The sequence below is a fragment of the Lissotriton vulgaris genome, chromosome 10, assembly GCF_964263255.1.
Source record: "Lissotriton vulgaris chromosome 10, aLisVul1.2, whole genome shotgun sequence".
Classification (NCBI taxonomy): Eukaryota; Metazoa; Chordata; class Amphibia; order Caudata; family Salamandridae; genus Lissotriton; species Lissotriton vulgaris.
The window spans coordinates 162,422,240-162,442,822 of NC_141698.1; the positions used below are offsets into that span (position 1 = coordinate 162,422,240).

The 20,583-nt window shown below is 46.5% G+C and overlaps 1 protein-coding gene across 1 annotated transcript in view; it reads left to right on the forward strand.

The window, feature by feature from the left end:
• Positions 1 to 20,583, forward strand: part of VPS35L (VPS35 endosomal protein sorting factor like) — a 495,721-nt gene that overhangs the window by 382,854 nt on the left and 92,284 nt on the right. The window contains exon 29 of the mRNA XM_086940786.1: positions 9,413 to 9,531. Coding sequence (XP_086796912.1) covers positions 9,413 to 9,531 — 119 coding nt within the window. The remainder of the gene's footprint in view (positions 1 to 9,412; positions 9,532 to 20,583) is intronic.

The window sequence follows — 20,583 nt, forward strand, 5'->3', positions numbered from 1 at the left end:
TCTCTGCTCTTGAGTCATTGGCTTTCTTCTCTGTTCTTGTGTTTGACCTGCCCAGTGCATTTCGGTCTCACGTTGTTCGCAATGATTGATTTGTGTCCTTCCATGCTGACTGTGCTTGCAAACGGGGCACTACATTTTTCTTCTGTTTTCAGCACTGCCTGGGTTTTTTTCCCTTTCCCTAATGCGCTCCTTCTCCCCTCCATTCCCCCTGCCACTCCCAACCCTGTATGTTGCCTGAACCGCACCACCAGTCGTTTTTATTTTCTTCTTTAAAAAAAAAATCCTCTGTACTTGTCAGCGTTTACTTGCACCCACCTCTCACCTGCGCTGGCCTTCTTTCTCGGCCCTCCGCATTGCGCCCATTTTCAAATAATATACTATTACTATTCTTTGTAGAGCCTGGCTGCTGCAATTTGCTGCCTGGCGTCTCCCTTCTCAAATACATGTACCACTCCAACACAGGTGTCTACCATTTTGGAACAATAAATTCGAAAAAAACTAAATGTTGGCTGTATCATGACACATGCATGCACACGCATCATGCTGCCCGTTTCTAAAGAGTTACATGCATCGTAATGCATTGTGGCGATCTTTGAATGGGTTTCCTGTCATAGGTAACCCATTCCAAGATTGCTTGGCATGCCTGATTATGCGTCGTGATGCATGCATTCGCATGTCAGTGGAAAGAAGCATTGGAAATTCCAGTAGCTTTAAAGCCTAGACCTATTGGCTTTGGCTGTTTCCAAAGTTACAGTGGACCATGTGATGTGTTCTTTCTAACTCCTTCCCACGGATTTCTAAGCTGAACCCTGTCCCAAGTATTAGACTGAATCTAATACTTTTTGAGAGAATTGCCTTTGATTGGTACCATGTGCCACTATCAGCTCCCTGATACCCCCAGGGTGACAGTGCTGCGCTTTACAAATGATTGATTAAAGGAAACACAGAAGCTTCTTTTCGCCAGGTTATGAGTGAATAGATTATATTTGTTACGAGTACCTAAAGATAGCTCAGTAGTTTGTGCAGCATTCTTCATCACTGCAGTGAAAGAGGTCTTCTCCACTGTAACGTGCCCTTATCAGGAAGGCTCTGTCCAAGGAGCACAAATCGCACTCTGTTTTTTCGGTCCAAGAGAAAGCGAGTCCTGCAAGTTCCTGAGGCATCACAAATACAGCAGATGAAGAGTGCTCCTCCACAGCCCTTTCACCACCTCTAAGGTCGCGGTCCTAGTCGAAGCACACGTTAGTCACTTCTCTCCTCCTTGACTCCCACAACCTCTGTAGATCCTACATTCGCACAGCAACGGCCTTCTGATTGAGAGATGGGTGGCGTCTTTGATCCAGAACAGAAGAAAATCAGATCAGTCAAGCTGGGGAAGTCAGGTCATGTTGTACCCTATTGAGAAAGAGCACAAGCGTGAACTCTTCGCTGATGATGATGCATGACTGATGAAAGGTTCACCTGGCACCTGCTCTACAATCTTATAGTAGTTGGATGAACTATTCTGTAGCGAAGAATGATATTGGACACTGAGACCCTTTGATTTAATAGGTTCTTTCCCAAAGCAATGCTTAAGGAATGTCTGTGCGTTCAAAAGTAATGGAACTGATACGTTTATAGATATAAATTACTTCCTACCACTGCGCCCTCTCCAAAAGCCAATGTTTGGAACTGGAGACTTCACCAAAGGGTGATTTGGTACAAGTCTCACTTGTATTAGAGGCTTTGAGGATACACTACTTGGGACTAACCCTCCGAGCTTGGCCAGTGCAATCACAGATCCGAACTTAGATAAGGTGAAGGTTCCACTGTATTCAGCGTTGCTATTGGATAACACACATAATGACTGAGGATGTGAACGATTAACTGATTTGAAGTGCTATCAAAATAGTAAAGGTATGAGTTGCTGGGTGCACATTTGTCACACGCATTAGATGTTTCAAGAACAGAAAACAGGTGTTCCAAGAGGGCCACCAGAATAGAGCGAGGCCTTCACTAAAATTCTTCCAGACAGGGCAGACCATCCAAAACAAGAGGCAACCCCTACTACTCGCTTTGGGTAATCGCAGCTGAACTCACTCCTGGTGCAAAGTGTCTCCTTGCTCTTTCCCGACTCGGAGAGACCTCTTACAAGGCGTGGCGTCTGTAAGTGATATCTGCATGTCCTGGCCTTGTCTCCTTGTTTTATCTCAAGACCTTGTCCTCGGGAATGGGCGATATGCATTTTTTTTTTAGCATTCACACTGATTATACACGCGCTTTATTCATACTTATTTTCTTTGGCCAAAAAGACATGGTGTCCTTTATCATCTTAGACCTCCATCTCTTTAATGTACGAAAATCCCCCCAAAAAATGTAAGATCACTGCCTCGCCCCAGATTCTGTCCGTGTTTGCGATGAGGAATCGGCTATGTGCCGCAGACATGGACGAAGCATCCATCTCTAACAGCAGCAGAGAAAGTGCCCTAGCAACATCTGGATGCGCGCATCCCGCAAAAACAAAGGAATCTTATCTAATTCTGGTAAGTATCATGACAGAGCTTGAAAATATCTATATCGCGACTTTGAGCGTTAGACGTAAATGGGAAGAAGTTGTAGCCACTCTGCTAGTCGTACAGAGAAGCCACGGAAGGTGTCGGGTGGCGGCTCATTCCAGGTCCCCCACCCCCCTCTATTCCTTCCGCTGCTGACCTAAAAGGCGGTTCGGTTGGGCCTGGCTTGGACCCGTTTGTGGGTGCGGGGATTACAGGTAAATACGTCCAGCAGCTTTTCACTTGTTTAATGCACTTAAATTCGCAACACGCTGTCGATGACAGTGTTTACCGGAGTGTACATTCAATAGCTGCTGAATTTCAAAAATCTACTCGCAGCTGCTGTGTTCGAGCCACCTATCGGTTTCACTCGCGCTTCATGCGCAGTATTAAATAACTAAAAATAGATTGGGACGCTCCATTATCTGACTGTAAGTAATGCTCTCGCTCCCAGACAGCACGAGTCCTCCAAAGTGTAATGAATAAAGATTTCATTTCATCAAGCATAACGTGGCAAATAGACCCATTTCATCCGCGCTCGTGCTAGTCAAAGTGCAAGGATATACTGCGCTTCCGACATCTCAATAGTGAGTGCCTTGACTAAGAAGGGTGAAATGACTCGAGTGCCATAACACTGGATAACATGGGATATGCCCAAAACACTTATGTCGCTGACAGGGTTATTTCTCCCCCAACTGCAATGCCATCTGCTGGGGGAGGAATATGAGTCGTCGTCCCCCCCAGGACCGAACTGAGGCCGTGGAGGAATGCTACAAAATGGCAGCCAGTGGACCCTAATGCAGGCCTCCCCGAAGGCCTTGCGGCTCAAGCACCTTAACCCTATACCTGGTCCTTAGCCCTCCAAGGCTGCGCATGGCTCTCGTAAGCGTGGATGGTGGTATTTTTCTTCAGCTCTCGCCTTCAGTGTCTTGGTGCGTACATAGCTCCTAGTGATGACCCCGCTGGTGTGGTGCGTCATCTGCTTGAGATACCAATGGCAGGATATGTTCTGGTCTTGGCACAGCCGCCTCAGCCGTCCACATGGCGGCCGTAGAACATGCGAGGATGAAGCCGACAATGCTTTGCTTGTTGTGGGGCTCTGACTTAGTAATAGGAGCTTTGTGCACGCGCCTGGTTGTTAGAAGTTGTTTTTATTAGAGTGCAGAGCAACGCCAAGAGGAAAACGCCAAGAGGAAGGCCTCTGTCACGAGAAGGAGGGCACCCCAAGGAACACAGTGCGTTCAAATAGAGGAGGGGGAGTTTGTTAATGTTCGACATACCAGGGACGTGGCTTCAGGGAGGTGTTTGGGAAGCGACATCCTGCAAATAATTTCATACTTGTCCTGGTAGTTGGGTCGGGGGGCCCGAGTCGGGTCTGCTATGTATGGGTCGGTTTTTCTGCCAAGAATCAAACACATTATAGTGACCTTTGAAATAAAGCAGGAAGAGAGAGCCACGGAGCTATACATCTGGTGGCTCAATTTCAATCTGTGAAACCTGACAACCTAGAATAAATATTGGCCTACCTGCTTGTCCAAATTGTGTGATCCTAAGCAAAAAATGTCTTTCACAGTCTCCTTTTCATTTATTATTACACGTGACACTTTTAAAAACTTGTGTTCAGGATTTGCGCTGTACAAACGCCCCTTGTGATTGATTAAATCGACGGCAATATTGCTTCATCAATAAAAGGCCTCTAGTCCATGTTTAGAGTTTACATGACTACAGACCTGCTTTTTAGTTCACAAATGGCATTGTTTTTTGGGAGGGGAGCCATTTATGTTTCTATAATCATGTTTAAAGCTATCACTTTCAATAAATGTCTGTCTATGCAGTGATATAATCTGATATACTGAGGCGAAACTCTTCTGCATTTTAAACATTACACTTTTTTAAATTTTAAAGAGACTGGATAATACTTTCGAATTGTTTGTTGTAGGTATATACAAGCTAAAAGGTGCTATTGATTGTATTGTTCATGGACTCTTAGAACCAAGCTAGATCACTGGCATGGCTCTGGCTTGGCACGCTCTTTTAATTTGCTGGTGCACCCACCTCTAATTGCAACTCAGGCTTAGTACATGGGGTTGTCAGTCACTTGATCAAATGCTTTGTAAAAGGCGAGGATGGAAACTTGGAGTCCTGCGCCAGTGTGACCACCATTAAGGCTTCTCGAGCAGAGACAAACAAGAGTGTGTGCAATCAAAGTACATTTAAAACAAGTGGTCCCAGAGCAGGGGCTCCAGGCGGTTGTGCTGTACAGGGAGAACTACCAGGCTCAGGTGGGGCAAGTAGGGGCGTGGGAGGATTCCTGACATGGTGGTTGGGGGTCTGGGGGCCGTTTGTTGGGTCTGTTATGTACCTCTTGATTTTCTCATCCTCATTTCACTAATAACTTTTAAGTTGTTTATTTATGGAGCAAATACTTAAATGTGTATAGTGACCGGTATACAAAAAAAAATAGTAAATCTGCCTCAGTAGAAATACTCTTTGAAGGGTGCAAACGCACACTTTTTAAAAATTCACAAACATTGGAAAGCTGCACCAGTCTCAGGTTTCCAGGCATACTACAGGCAATCAAATGCACAGAGGTGACTAGATGAACGCTTGTAAATAGTCTAACCAGTGGAAATCGCGTGGGGTTGAATTCCAACCCTTTGTTTTTTGCCACTATGCCACTCTAGACGGAGGCCCAACTACCCACCTAATGCAAATCAGTACTGACCTTGTTCCTCATAGAAACAGCCCATCCTGCCCCTTGGTCATCTTATCTCTCCAAGCTGCAGCCCCCTGCATTTTTAGTTAGGAAATTTGTGGTTCACGCCCCCTGAATCTCACTGACAAACCTACACTCCTGGTCATACCTTCAACAGCTCATCAAGGATAGTGACTAAGCGCTGTATAAATGTGTGTTTGGTGATGTATTGAGAGTGGGTGGATGTTGCTGGAGGTAAAGTGGAATACTAGTATAAACTAACAGTTGTGAAAGAGGGATTGGGGATCAAGGAAGAGGAAAGATGTAGATCTGCTACCTGGAATGAATTTGACTCTGGACTACCCTCCGGTCTCTTGGATTGTTTATTCCATCTTCACAGTCGCGCAGGCTGGGCTGAGGCTTATTCAAAACAGACCAAGTGTAGGCCACAACTGGGGTACCAAGGAAGCAGATAACACTAGAGGCATAGGTACGTTTTTCTAAAGTTGTAACAAGTCACTCATTTGTAAATCATCCCTACACAATCCCATATATACTGACTTTGCATTAAAAATGAGCCATACACATTATGAAGCGGGTGGGGGGAATGTGGTATTCCCTTCTGTGTCGTAGACCTCGGCCCACCCTTTTTGTTCCCAGCAACACTTTCAAGAATCTGGTCATTACATGTAGTTGAAGCAATGAAACTTGTAATTTCCCTGCAAAAGTTATGTTATGTTATGTTATGTTATATTTACTTTTGTATAGCGCGCGGCTACTCAAAAAGAGTGTCCCGGCGCTTTGAGTAAGGAGGGCTACAGCACAATAACATAACACAATTAAAAGAAGAAAAAGACCACAGGCAGAAAGGACACACAACAGCAAGACGGCCTACTGAGTAAACAACCAGGTTTTGAGACCTTTTCTAAAAGCAAGTAGGCTGGTGGCTCCCCGGAGTGTGAGCGGCAGAGAGTTCCACAACTGTGGCGCCAGTAGTCCAAAGGAGCGACCTCCCAGGCGGGCTCTCTTCACTCGTGGGACAGCCGCCAAAAACAGGGATTCCGACCTCAGAGAACGAGCCGGATGGTAAAAGGCAAGTCTCTTTTGGAGGTACTTTGCTCCCACCCCATGGAGGGCATTATAGGTCCGGGTCAAAGCCTTAAAGGCAATCCGCTTGCGGATTGGAAGCCAGTGCAATAAGTACCCTATTTTCAGAAATTAACATGCTGATGTTTGTGGAAAAACTAACTTATCTAGAAAAAAAGGAAATATATATTTGGCTGCGAAATTATTGCATTTTTTAGCAACTGAGAAACTTATGTTTAGGAATAAAATAATTGCTGTTGCAAAAGATATTTCAGGCTAATATTTGAGCGCAAATAGTCGGAATTGAGGACTTGACTGAAGATGCTATTTATCGTTTTTGAAGATTGGTGATATGAGGATATTTCGGTCTGCATGCCCAGGCCAACATTTCACAGAAAAATTCAAATCGCCCCTATTTTTTAAAATTAATTTGGAGGATTGAACCCCTTTAAATAGCCTTGAGGAAAGTCGAGTTTGCCCGGTGCGCAATGAAACGCCTTCAGGATTACCTGCACAATTTGCACTTTTGCTAAATCCAAGTGAAAAGTATGCTACAAAATCTACCAATTGGCCCACTTCCCCCCAGACTTTTAATGGAAGAAAATCAAAGTCTCTCATTCCCAAAGCCCTTCTGCCTAGACCAGACTTGCTTCCATTGCTTGCAAGGACACCATTCGGGCCTATTATTAATGCCAACCACTTTGAAAATTCACTGCCTCTCACTGACCTTGGCTGTATTTAGATGTCTCTTGTAGCCTGAACACACCGTATCCTCCAGAAGTCTTTTGGCCTTATTTAAAGCTTGGCAGATGCTGGACATCCTCCAAAAGGTGGCAGATATCCTTTCCTCTGTACTTCGAGTGCATGGTGGCCCTGTGCACTCCAATTAAGGCGGACGGGGTGTCCACCAAACTCGAAGTATGGCCCTTTGTCTTACCCCAACATAAGCCTTCTCTCAAAACATGGCTGGGTGGAATCTAAAAGCTCTCCGCCTTACCTACAGGTTTATAGCATGAAACTACTTTACTGAAGATACTAGTGATTTTAATCATACGTTGAATATAGTGTACTGCTAAGACAGTGGTTCATGTGTATTTAGAATATTGGAATGGTGAGAGTGCCATTGAAGACAATTGAGTAGCTCTGGGCTTATAATGGCTTGTATAAGCCCGGAGCTCCAACATTCCAATGTTTGTCTTCATGTTTCTCCCATTTTATTTGAGAACATTCTACCCTCAGTGGGTGGAATGTTCTAATAGATTTACAGCCCTTCTGCCTCTGGCTATACCAGTTGTTAAAGGCCCTCTTCCTCGTTGTAGGCCTTATAATTCGGGTTCAGGCCTTTAACAACCGGTGTAGCCCTCAGGAGCGGGCTATAATAAATAAGGGGCAAGGCTTGTGATATTTCTCAGAAGACCACTACAATTGGCACCATCTACTGTCCCTGGCAGCCCTACGTGATGCGAATACAGACGCTACCTGCAAACCATCACACTCCCTCAAAAGTGATAATTGGGTCTATTCCAGGCCACTCAAGGCTGTAAGAATAGCCTTGCTACCCTGGTGTTGCTATTTCTTTTTAACATATATTGATTTGTTCAAGATATAGCTGATGTGCTGTCTAAAATTAAACACACAGCGCCACCTTATTGTGAAATGTCATAATATTGTGCCAATGTTAAGAAATAAGTGCTGGTGGCGAGCGCTGGCAAACATTAGCACAATTTAAGCTTTGACCTAAGGTTCCCACCAGCATCTGTTTCTCCGCGTAAGGTTCTTCTTGAGGGTTGCTTTTGATCATCATAGAAGATGAAAGAGTTCGGTTTTATCTAGGATGGTCACTATTTGCAGGTTTGTGATGGAATGGTGCAGGCAGGAAATTCGTGTGTACCATAAATGTATACAGACCAGTTATTTGCCAGAAACCGTGACATTATACACGTATGTTCACTCATTTGCAATGCTGTAAAAAGCTTTGTGAACCTGTCAATCACCCTTTGATGACATAACTGGCAAAGGACGAGATGACGTTCCCTAAAGAGAGCACACCTGCATTAGTTTCCCTCTTCTGAACAGTTGTGGGGAGTGGGACTTGGGTTTTATATGTCTTTTCCATGCTGCTGTTTGTGTGTGTGCCTGTTCTGATGTCTCTGCATGCTAATTGTCCTTTGTTCGCACACACTCCTCTTTCTTGCTGTCGGCAAGTGGTCAGGACCCGTCTACAAAGATGGTGCTTAATTTGCAAAATAAATACATGAAAAAAGAATAATAAAATAATTGTGGGCCACAGAGTTTTTCTTGGGCGCCCCTCTCTGTTGGTGATTACCAAGGTTGCCCAATCTTGAGTCAGCCTCATTCCTCTTTTTTCCACCCCCTTCCTTCTCACATTTTTTCATGCATGCTTTCTTCCTTTGTCATGGTGCTTCTACCTTCCTCTTCCTCCACATGCCTACTTATTTTACCTTTCACTCTCTTGCTCTGGGTCCAAGGATGGAAAAGCAGTCATTCTCCTCAAAAATGAGTGCCGGTGACCTCGACCTGTCACCTGGCCACAAATTAACAAGCATTGGCAAAGCCAAGATGTCTGGGCTGGCCCCCAGCCGTTTGGCTTGGTCAGTGTATTGTCATTGTTTTTGCAAATCTTTGTTGGGGATGCCCATCAATTCGGTCCTCATCAAGGTAAAAAAAAAGGGGGAAAAAACATCATCGGCTAAAACAGAAATCTTTTTGGTTTCAAAAAACACTGATTAGCATAGTAGTCCTTCACGCTTCATGAAAGGGCAGAATGCCCTCACTCAGTGAAGTTAGCCAGTTGCTGAAGGGGGCTGACCCACTGCCCCATGCTGTAATGGGCGGAAGAGAAACTCGAATGGCACAAGATCAGACAAATGGATGAAGAGAGCTATCTGAAAGTAAGTATATTATGGGTATAATTCTACTAAAATGAACCCAATTTTTGCTAACCCCAGACCTAGAACCTGGACGGACAAGATATACCTCGGCGATCTGTAGGAGTCTGCCTATTAGTGCACTGTGATCTCATTTGCTGTCAGAAGACAACAGAGCTTTATCTCTCATATCAAAATGTTGTCTTTTTCAGTTGATTCCAATGACAATCTTTATGGCGGAGACACCAAGTTCCTGAGTGAAATAAACCGGCTGTGTGAGACGGTGATAGGACAGGTCTTGGACCATCTGAAGGCCCTGGGGAAGGATGAGGTATGGAGTTTTGCATGACTTGCATATTGACATAGAAACATCATTTTGTTTTTTTACTTGCACAACTGAAGAAACAGCCGCGGTTTTAGCTCACAGAGGAGCCCTCTCCAGGGAACGAGAGTAAACATTTGCAAAGCCGCGGGCCTTTTATGGTTCGGCGTTTGTTCTGAATTCAAATTGATTTTTCCTCGTCCTGTTGTCGCCATTAAAGGATTTCATGTGCTCATGCAGCGCGTTTGTTCCAAATTAGGTTTGCAGTTTATTCTGAGGCAAAATTGAATTCGCTGTCTTGTTTTTGTATTACTTATCGTTGCAAATGCATTTACTCATCAGAAGAGGCTGCCTTAACTGCAATTGTATGCCTGCTATTTAATTATATGACTAATGGCGTGGGCGAGATGGTCTGATCCCTGCTGGCAGATGCCTGATCACTGTACAATAAGGAAACTGCAGACCCATCACTTTGGCATTACATTAAGAGTAGGCCTGTATTTTCAGATAAATGAACATTATTCTGCAGATACTTACTTTAAAAAAATCCACCTGCAAAGTCAAGGATCCAGGAAGCCTTTTTACTGGCACGTGTCGCAGAGGCACCTTGCAGCACCAATCAGAAGTGTCCTCACCCAAGAGTATAAATAGCTCTGCCCCTCCCCTACTCAGTTTCTCTTTCTCCACCACTTGGCTCAGAGCCCCAAAATACTGTTTTTAATTGCTTACAATATTTCCAATAGTGTGTAACATTCTGTGGTTGGAGTAAAAGTCTGAATGCTGATTCGACTTATAACAGGTGATGGTGAAAGTACGTGAAGGATGGGGTGAGAAGCGAGATTGTGGGGAGCAGCTTAATGGTTTTTGGTTTGTTAAGGATGAGCTGGCTGTGTTTAATGGCTTACTTATGCGGGGTAGCTGGTTGGTGGTGCCTGGAGATTTGAGAGACAAACTTGTGGCCAATGCTCATGCAAGTCATATGGGCATTGCTAAAAACCAAAGAAAGGATCAGAGAGGTCTACTGGTGGCCTGCCATGGATGTGCACATTGAGAGAGTGGTGCGAGATTGCTCCCAGTGTGCAAGTAGTGACAAAATACTAAAGTGTAGGACACATCCTATGGTTATCAGAGAACAAGCGAGTGGTCTGTGGGTCAACATAGCTGTAGACATTTTAGGTCCAGTTAAGTTGGGGTCTCAAAATCGTTATGTTCTAGTCTGCCTTGACATATTTTCCAGATGGCCAGAAGTTAAGATCGTTAATTCTGTTGAATTTGGTGCTGTAATTAACTTACTGGAGGACCTGTTTGAGAGGGAAGTGTTTCCAGCCTCGATATTGTCTGACAATGGTGTTCAATTTACCTTTCTGGTGGTTGAAGAGTTCTTGAGAGAGAGGCACCAAACATAAGCGGGCTGTGTTGTATCATCCTGAATACAATGGCGTGGTTGAAAGGTTTGTAAAAGTTCTGAAGGAAGCAATGCATTTATCGTTGGTTTCAGGAAATGACTGGGAAGAAGCTGTAAAGAAAAAAGTGTGTGAGTACAGGTTCACTCCACACTCCTCTACAGGAGTTGAGCTCTTCCGGTTATTCAAAGAGAGACCGGCCAGCACTGAGGTGATTGCATTCTGGGTCACTTCTAGAAGGAAGGAGGCTGGAAGCGGTGTGGACTGTCCAATGGGATGGAAAGAGAGAGTTGAAGAAAATGCAAAAGAGGAAAGAGTGCTTTGATTTGAGGAAGGCTGTGAAGAAAACGGATGTGGGTGACTGGGTTAGGGTTAAACTACCAAAATGAAGTTTGGGTAAATCTAGGTTTTGGCAGCCCATTAAGGTCATCAAGCTTTTGGGTAATGCAGTCAAAACCCATGATCAGAGTTTGGAACCTCAACAGAATTGTCAAAAGCCAACCGCAAGGTGTGTATGGGGAAGAGGTTCCTAATACACACGCAGAAGGAAGAAAATCCAGTAGAATGAAGAAGGTTCCTCTTCGCTTACAGCATTGTTCTGTCCCGTAATGTTTATACGTCATAGGTGTTTAGTTGACAGGATTGTGTTTGTTTTGCATCATTTTTCTTTATTTTGTTTCTTTTGTTGTTTTGGGTGTTGTGAAGGGCGAGGTGATGTGGTGTTCTATTGTTTGCTTTGTTCACACCTTTGTTGCTAGGGGTTCATTATGTATGCTAGAATGTACGTTGATGTCAGGAATGTTTCGGTTTGAAGTTACACAGTTGGAGCTTGGACCTTGAGGATGAGGTCTCTGAGGATGTCCTTATAATAAAGCAACTGATTCCCACCTTTACAAGCACTGCAAGTCTTGTTTAAGCTGTGCACTTATCTCACATTCTCTTCAAGCTCCGTCTAGTCAAAACTTGAGGCAAAGCCTTCCCACACTTTAAGTGGAAGTTAAGTCAGTTAGCAAAGCCTTTCTTCTCGAAGAAGTTGGTCCTGGTCCATCGAAACACCATACTCCATGCCTCTTCCAAAGACCCCAACGTCTGTCCTGAATATCTTGGCTGTCGGCCATCTGTTCCCCATCATCTGTCTCCCTCTTTCCAGCAGCACCCTGGAAATATAGGTCAGGAAAGGGCTTTAGGATCCCTTGGAGCTGCGTCACATCCTGCACAATCATCAGACCAGGTGTAGGCCTATGATTTGCAGTAACCCGACTCCGGCTCATATCAGAAAAGAACCGTTACTTTCCTTGGACCAATACACACGTTGATCCCCATTATTCCTCCACCTGCCAGCAGCCCATGGCAGTGTGGACTAAAACAGACTGATGAGAACCCTTTAGGAATAAAATGCGCTGTCTGGATCTGTCCTCAAATGGATCTGATCTTTCCTGTCGTACCCAACTGCAAAATGTGGATTCTGCAGTTAGATCAGCATTATTGCATTTGGGATGCATTGTGTCCCAAGATTCACCAGTATTCTGTTTACTGTTAATTACCTACAGGAGATGTTGGTGGATCCTCCAAAGCAGTACCAGTTGAATCCCAAAATAGGCACTGACAGAACCCTAATGTTTTTCCATCACCCCTTGGGGAAAATCGATGGAACTGTGTACAAAAAATATGAAAGTATTATTTTTTTTAAAATTATACCACTATTTCTGATGGATACTCCTAACCTCCGATTCATCCCATTTAGAATATTTCACAAGCGTTGGACTGGATCTTGAAGTTTTTCAAAGCAGTATTCCCACATGCAGCTAGGTGACGCTGTTCGGTTCCACTTTGGAAGTGATGAAGCGTAGCCATATGTAAGCACCACACCTCTATGCTGACGTCCATTCTTTTCTTTTCACCCCTTCAAACATGAATCCAGAGCTGCATTCCTGCTTTTGAAGGTTTTTAATAAGAAATCTAATGTGCAAGCCAGTGATGTCTACTTCAAAAGCTAAAGACTTTAAACCATGTAGTGAGTGCAGAAAACAAATGTATGTCACATCAGCACAAGGTGTAAATTAGGTGTTTGAGCTTGAGGCACGGCTCCAAGTCATGAGATGAGTGCCTCCTCATGCACCTGAAGACGATTGGGACGGGGAAGCTGTATATTGCAGAACACTGGAACAAGTCCCGGACATCACATATGCTTTCTCTCACACCTTATCGAGTACCTGTTCCTGAGGCCTCTCCTGCGATAAATCTACTTCACAATTCAAGTCTTCCAGTATGTCGAAGTACGAGCTGAAACGTAAGACAAAGCAGGACATGACCCGTTCCTCAACTATCTTATCTACAGAGAAGTTACAAGGGCGTAAAGGTGCCAATCCATCTTTCTCCCAATCTCCAATTGAGAAGCCCGTTTCACAGCTGATCCAGATTCACCCCGAGTTCACCGATCCATTGATGATGCTGCAGCAGTTCAAGGCCTTTTAGGAGGCCATGCTGTATATCTTTAAAGTATACAAAAATGTGATGGATGGAATGCTTGAATTAATCTTAGCCACTGGTAATTCCTCACCGCATCCCAGTCTATTGTTATTTTGAACACCGTGCCACAAGTAATTACCAGTGGCTGAGATTAATTCAAGCATTCCATCACTTTTTTTGTATACTTTGTGTCCAAACTTTATATGTTGCCGTTTCCGCGTAAAAAGTCTTACTAGGAGATCCAGTCTGGTGGGAGTCCTGTCCGCCTTTCCACCCCTGCCTCTCCTGCCCAGAGTCCTCCTAGTGCTGGGCCAGGAGAATGTGGTAGCCGGCACCACCATTTGGGCATGAGCGTCTGTCCTCCGATCAGGATTTTACTTTGGGGTGGGGGGTCCTTTTTCCCCATCAGAAGGGCAGGGTTCTGCTCATGAAACCGCTCAATTTTCACCTCCATGCATTGAGATTGAGCAGCAGCAGTCGACTGTGTTTGATCCACCACCTGAGAATGTAAATGTCACCCTTGCTGCCAGTAGTCCCTCTACAAAATCCATATACACTGGGGACCCTAGGAACAACATTTTGCAAGTCAAACTGTCAGACATTGAATTTTTTTTTGTCTGTTTTTGGCTCAGCAGGACCTTGCTTTGGGCGCTATTAAAGGCTGCCAGCCCTTTCTGCATATTTGCGTTCTCTAGACCAACTGCCTATGTTTAAATCACCTGATTTGAATTATTAAAGGTTTGACACACGTTTCCTCCCAAACCATTTGTGATGCCACAGTAACATTTTTTTAAACGTTTCTCCTGTGCACTCCCTTTTTGCCTATGCACAGCCGCTTGTTGTGTCTGCTCACTCCAAAAACTGTTTTACGCATAGTGTTCACTTCAACTTGTCACATTAGTGAATTTAGGGCTCTATTGGTGCACCAACCCTTCAGCCCTTTTTCCAGACAAACTTATGCTTAGGACTTGGGCGGTCTTCTTGCCCTCTTCCATGTTGGGTTGTCCAGCACACGCTCTGCGTTCTTTGCCCCTCCTCTCCCCTCGAAAGAGAATGAGTTGCTCCATTGGTTGGACTTGGAGCCCAAGCAAGCTTTAGGCTTTTGCATTGCTCGTATTAAGGACCATTGGGTGTACAATCAGCTTTTTGTATGGTTCTCCAAGGCAAAGAAGGAGAAGGAAATGCAGAAGAAAAATCTGTCAAGATGGATAGCCTTCTGCATTGAGAGCTGATATGCATTGGCCAAAAAGAAGTCTCAGGAATGTCAGAGAGCCCATTCCAACATGGCTAATGGAGCAACCAGAGCGTAGGCAAACAGAATGCCTGTTCGTGACATCTCTCAGGGCGTGACATAGGCGTTGGTGCACGCGTTCAAAAAGGCTACTACTTTGACAACCAGGTCTAATGAGAAGGGCAGTTCTTGTTTTTTGTCCTGCAAGATGTTCTAGTCTGAGACCTCCTCACAGACCCTCCCCCATCAGCAGATACTGCTTTGATATCTAGTTTAAAGGTGAAGAATCTACGGTGAGAAACATCTATCAGAAGAACAAGTTACTTTCGTTCAGTAACGCTCTTCCTGGTGTATACTTTTAACTATGGAAAAACAGAAAGAGTCCACTCTGAGTTGCAAAATATAGTGCTAACCTTCCAAAAAGTGACTAAACCCAAGCGCACCGTTTAGTTACTAGCATGGGAGAAACAATACATTTTCTAAAGTAACCCTCACCCACCAAAAGGTCCCTTGGTGGCATGCTTCATAATCTGGTTCTTTCCGCCCCACTGCGAGACCGACGGATACGTGGGAGCACTTTTAAGTGAAGTGAAGTTTGTGTTTGGTGGAAGAGTGGAAGGGTCAGAAGTGAGTGAATTAAAAAATACCTGGCTTTGTGGAGAAACTAAACTTTAATGCTCCCTTTAGCTGGTACTAAAAGAAATGGGGAATAAGAAGGAAAAAGTGTTTTAATGAGCAGTTCCCTCACAGCCTGCCCGTGCCTCAGTCGACAGCTGATCCCGATTCACCCCGAGTTCACCGATCCATTGATGACGCCACAGCAGATCAAGGCCACGGGCAGGCAGTATTTCCTTGGGTGAGCGAGATGCTTTGACAAATGGTTGACAATAAGCCCATCTCCCTCCTGTGTTGAAGCTCAAGGGGTTCAATTAGGCAACCTAAAAAATGGTTAATTAAGAAATGCGTATTTATTCTGTTATGATAAATTACCAACTAGGTATATAATGAATGTATTGCACAGTGATTGTATATTACTTTAGAACACCCAATAGGCTAACGGCACTAAGCAACAGTCAGAGTGGTAACCGGGATCAATATACTAGGTCCTGAAGAGAAGCTATGGGGTAGGTTTCGAAACATGTCGACCAGTGAGGGAACTGCTCACTAAAGCACTTTTTCCTCCTTATTCCCCATTTTTATTAATACCAGCTAAAGTGAGCATTAAAGTTTAGTTTCTGCAAAAAGCTCTTGGCTGCTTTGTACTGCTTCTTGGTTGTATATTGGTGGTATTGCTTGAACATAACATGTACTTCTCTGAGGATTGCCTACTGCCTGCTCCATAGCTTCAAGGGGTTGAGCAGAAATGTTCTAAGAACTGGGTTTTGACCAAATCTAATTGTGTTTATTGTTGGTGAGGGTTGCACCCTCCTAATTAATAACTCACTTTGTGACGTTCATAGGGACATTACAAAGGGAAGAAGCTTAGGACGCCTGTCCTGGGCTCTCTAGGTAGAACCTTGACTTTCAGCCTGCAAAAATAGAAGAGCAGAAAATTTGTAGTTCATAGTAAAATGAAAGCAATTTCAGTCTCAGCAGTAGAGGTGCTTTGCAGAAGTTGGTCAAGCCCAATTATTTTTGGGGTGGGGGAGAGAAAGAGAAATGTCTCACAAATGTTTGTGTATCTGTCTCTTTATTTGTAGATTTATATATCCACTGAACAACTAAAGGTTACAGGGACGTTATTGTTAGGTTCAGACTTTACACAGGCAGGGGCAGTGGTTTCATCTGTTTCCCTGCCTGCTTCAGGGAAACAGTCTGCTTCCAGTGGGTGTGAGCATTTTTTATGCTTCCACCCGCTGAGAGCGAAGTTAGTGTTTGCTCTCGCTTTGCGGGATCTTTGAAATTGCTCCCGCCAAGCAAGAGCAACTACAGGTTTCCCTGCCTTCACCAGTGTGGGTAGGGAAACTGGGATGTCCCGGGGGTAGGCACCAAAATGTTTTTCCCCAAGCCCCACCAAGCTTGTAACATGATATACCAGTTTCACTTTCTTGGCTGTTTCTTTCTGAACTTTCTTCAGAAGGTTGTCATCTACTCTAACAAAATTCCGATCTGAAAGAAACATGTGGGCCTCTTTTGCCTGGCACGCGACCACAACCCCAAATCGTGCTCCGACTGTTCCTCGATGGCGCTGAAGGCTTTGCGGGAGCAGTCCCGAAAGCTGCTTGAGCGCCGGCAGTCGGCTACGCTCTGCTCGAGGTCCCGGTCGTCAGGGAGGTCGAGGGGCCGGTCGCGCAGCCATCACCACTCGTCCAAGTCATCGAAATCTTCTCACTCAGGGCCGTGTAAGTCGAAGCACAAAAAGAAGTCGAAGAAGCATTGTCGCACTCCGACTTCTCCCCGTCGGTCAGTTGACTCGACGAGGGATGCGGCGGTGCCCCTCCTGCGGCTCTGTGCGCAGAGCCTTAAGAATCGACTCCTGGCTTACTTCCCTTTCCGGGACCCGGAGTGACTCCCACCCAACTTCGTAAGATTTACGAAGCGATACATGCCATTCCTGGGTGGCCCAAACCCGCTGGCGTGCTTTCGGGCCCGCGGACTCTGTTGGGGGACCTAGGCCTTCTCCGCCGTCGGCTCCGGCCACAGCGCCCCAGGCCCCCCTTGTATCCAGGCCTGGATCCGTATCGGCGCTGGTTGACCTTATTATACCTCCACTGGCGCCGCTTCCTCCGGCACCGCATCCGACGCCGGTCGTGTCCCTGACCGGCGTCGACTCTAGTCTCCATCCAGATGTGGACCAGGGGCCCGACCGGCATCGCCCAACGCCTGATCCAGCACTGAGAGGAGTTTTTATGCCCCTGTCCACTCCTGGGATCCCTTTTCGGCCAGATTGGTAACCTAAGGGTGAGGAGGAGGACTGGGAGGGGTCAGATGACCCATTAACTGATCAGATGGAGTCTGAGCAGGACTGGAGAGAGGACCTGGGGGATGCAAGTCGTCTCGACACATCTCCTGACCTTGGCATGTTGTCTCCTCCTACCTTGGCTATGGAGGAGAGAGCGTGTTGCATGGGGCGGCTGAGGCTCTCAACCTCCTTCATCAGCTTCCTATGGTGGCAGTCAGGACTAACCTCCTGACAGAGGTGCTTCAGCCAGCAGCAAGCTCTTCGGAGCCCCTGCTGCCGTTTAATGAGGCCCCTACTGACGTCCTTTTGGGCACGTTGTCCAGGCCCAACACTGGGGCACCCGTGGATAGGATGATTGCCCAACGCCACTGCCCAGCTCCGGGCGACCCCACTTACCTCTCCCAAAACCCCACCCGGGAGAGCTTGGTTGTCCTACCGGTCCCCTGGATCCAAGATGCTGGACCATCTTGGGAAGAACATTTTCTCTTCCGCCAGCTTGGGACTGCAGTCGGTAAACACTGCATGTCTTTTGGTCCATTATTCCCACTCTGTGTAGGATATGGTTGCGCATGTGCTTACTCAGTGTCCGGAGGAGGCCCAGACAGTGCTCTCCCAGGCTGTCGCCGCCTGGAGGGATGCAGCTAAGGTTACCATCCGTTGTGGGCTGGATACTGCCGACTCTCTAGGCAGGATGATTTCCACGAATGTAGCCCTTTGTCGCTACACCTGGATGAGATCGACTGGCTTTTTGGGGGATGTCTAGAACACCCCGGAATGGACATACCCTTTGATGGTCAACACCTTTTTGGCAACAAAGCAGACAACGCTCTAGAGCATTTCAAGGACTCATGGCCTATAACCAAGTCCTTGGCCTCTCCAGCTGCCCAGCGCAGCCACGAAAGGGGCGCCCCACTAAGTTGCGGCCAAAGCAAACGGCCGCAGCACATTACCCTACCTTTGTGCGGCTGGGGACGTGGGAACCAACGCCGTGGTTCAGGGGGCCAGCAGGCGGGCCAGTCCACCAACCCCTCCCCCCCCCCCCCCCCCTCCCCCCATCCCCACCTGCAGCAGCCTCCAAACCCTCCTAGTTCGGCCTTTCAGGCCCATCAAACGCCTATGGGTGGCAAGATCCGCCATCACCTCCCCCACTGGCGCACCATCACATCGGACAGATAGGTTTTGCAGATAGTCCAAAGGGGCTACTCCCTCCCCTTCCAGGTACCCCTCCAGCCATGCCACCGCAATACCTCCATATGTTGGAGGATCACCTGGGATTTCTCCAACAGGAAGTTATGGCACTCTTGGCCAAGGGAGCCATTGTGCACATTCCTGTCCCAGAAGTGGGTTTTGGTTGTTATTCTCACTTCTTTCTGGTTCCCAAGAAGGACAAGGGCCTGCGTCCTATCTTGGATCTCAGGAATGTCAACCGCTTCCTCCAGAAAGAGAAGTTCAAGATGTTGACGCTTGCTCAGGTCTTGTCTGCCCTCTACCCGGAATTCTGGATGGTAGCGTCGGACTTGCAGGACACATATTTTCATATCTCTGTCCTGCCGGCCCACCGGTGTTACCTGTGGTTCACGGTAGGCCACAAGCACTTTCAGTTTACCATGCTCCACTTTGGCCATACAAGCGACCCTCGGGTGTTCACGTAAGTGATGGCGGTGGTCGCAGCTCATCTGCGTAGATCGGGGGTTTCAGTCTTCCCCTATCTCGACGACTGGCTATTGAAGGCGAGATCGCCCCAGGCGGTCATCTCCCACTGCCAGACTACGGCCGACCTCCTGCATTTGCCGGGGTTCTTCATCAATGTGCCAAAGTCACACCTGATTCCCTCTCAAAAGCTCCTCTTCATTGGAGCGGTTCTGGACACGACTCAGTTTTGGGTCTATCCTTCCGAACAGCGAGTCCGAGATATTCGGGTTTATGATACTGATGGTTCAGCCTCTGTCCCGGATTTCGGTGAGAATGACTCTGAGACGTCTGGGCCTCTTGCATCCTGCTGGTTGATCATGCCAAATGGTATATGCCGACTCTGCAGTGGGACCTGAAGTTCCAGTGGGCGCAGCATCAGGGGGAATCTTTCCGACTATGTTCAGATCTCCGAGGGACCTACACAAGAACTGCAGTGCTGGTTAATGAACCAAGCTTGGGGCAGAGGCAGATCCCTCTCTCGCCCCAACCAGATCTAACATTGGTGACCAATGTGTCACTCCTGGGATGGTGAGGCCATCAGAGAGAGGCGGAGATCAGAGGCATCTGGGCTCAGGCGGAGTCCGGATCCAGATCAACCTACTGGAGTTCCGGGCGATCAGACTGGCACTGAAGACAATCTTTCCCTCTCTCAAAGGGAAAGTGGTGCAGGTGTTCACAGACAACACCACCGCCATGTGGTACTGCAACAAACAGGGCGGGGTTTGGTTGTGGACCCTCTGTCAGGAGGCTCTTCACCTCTGGACATGGCTGGAACATCAGGGCATGACCATGGTGGTTCAAAACCTGGCAGGTTCTCTGAATGCAAGGGTGGACAAACTGAGCCCTTGGTGCTTGGTTGATCACGAATGGCATCTTCATTCGGAGGTGATGCAAGGTCGGTAGGGAGACTCTTGGTTAGATCTGTTTGCCACAGAAGAGAACGTGCAATGTCAGCAGTATTGCGCGTTGGAGTTTCCAAGGCAGCACTCGCTCGGCGACGCTTTTCATCACGAGTGGAACTTCAGCCTCCTGTATGCCTTTCTGCCTGTACCACTTCTGCCCCGAGTGCTCAAGATGATCATAAGATCATGAGCTCCTGTGCTGTAAAATTATTTGCTTCACATTTGGAAAGAGTGGGACTCTGTCACAAACAGGTCCCACTGTCTTGTAAAGCTGAGCTGCAACACAGATCTAGCAGAGTCCTTGCATACATAGTCCTTAACCCCTGTACAGGGTATACACCTGTTACAACGCATTTGTTACAACGCACTACCATTACAACGCGACTTTTACAACGCATACCATTACAACGCATTGCGCTGGGGGGCGCTCTAGGATAGGGAATAAGTATAATTTACTATCCA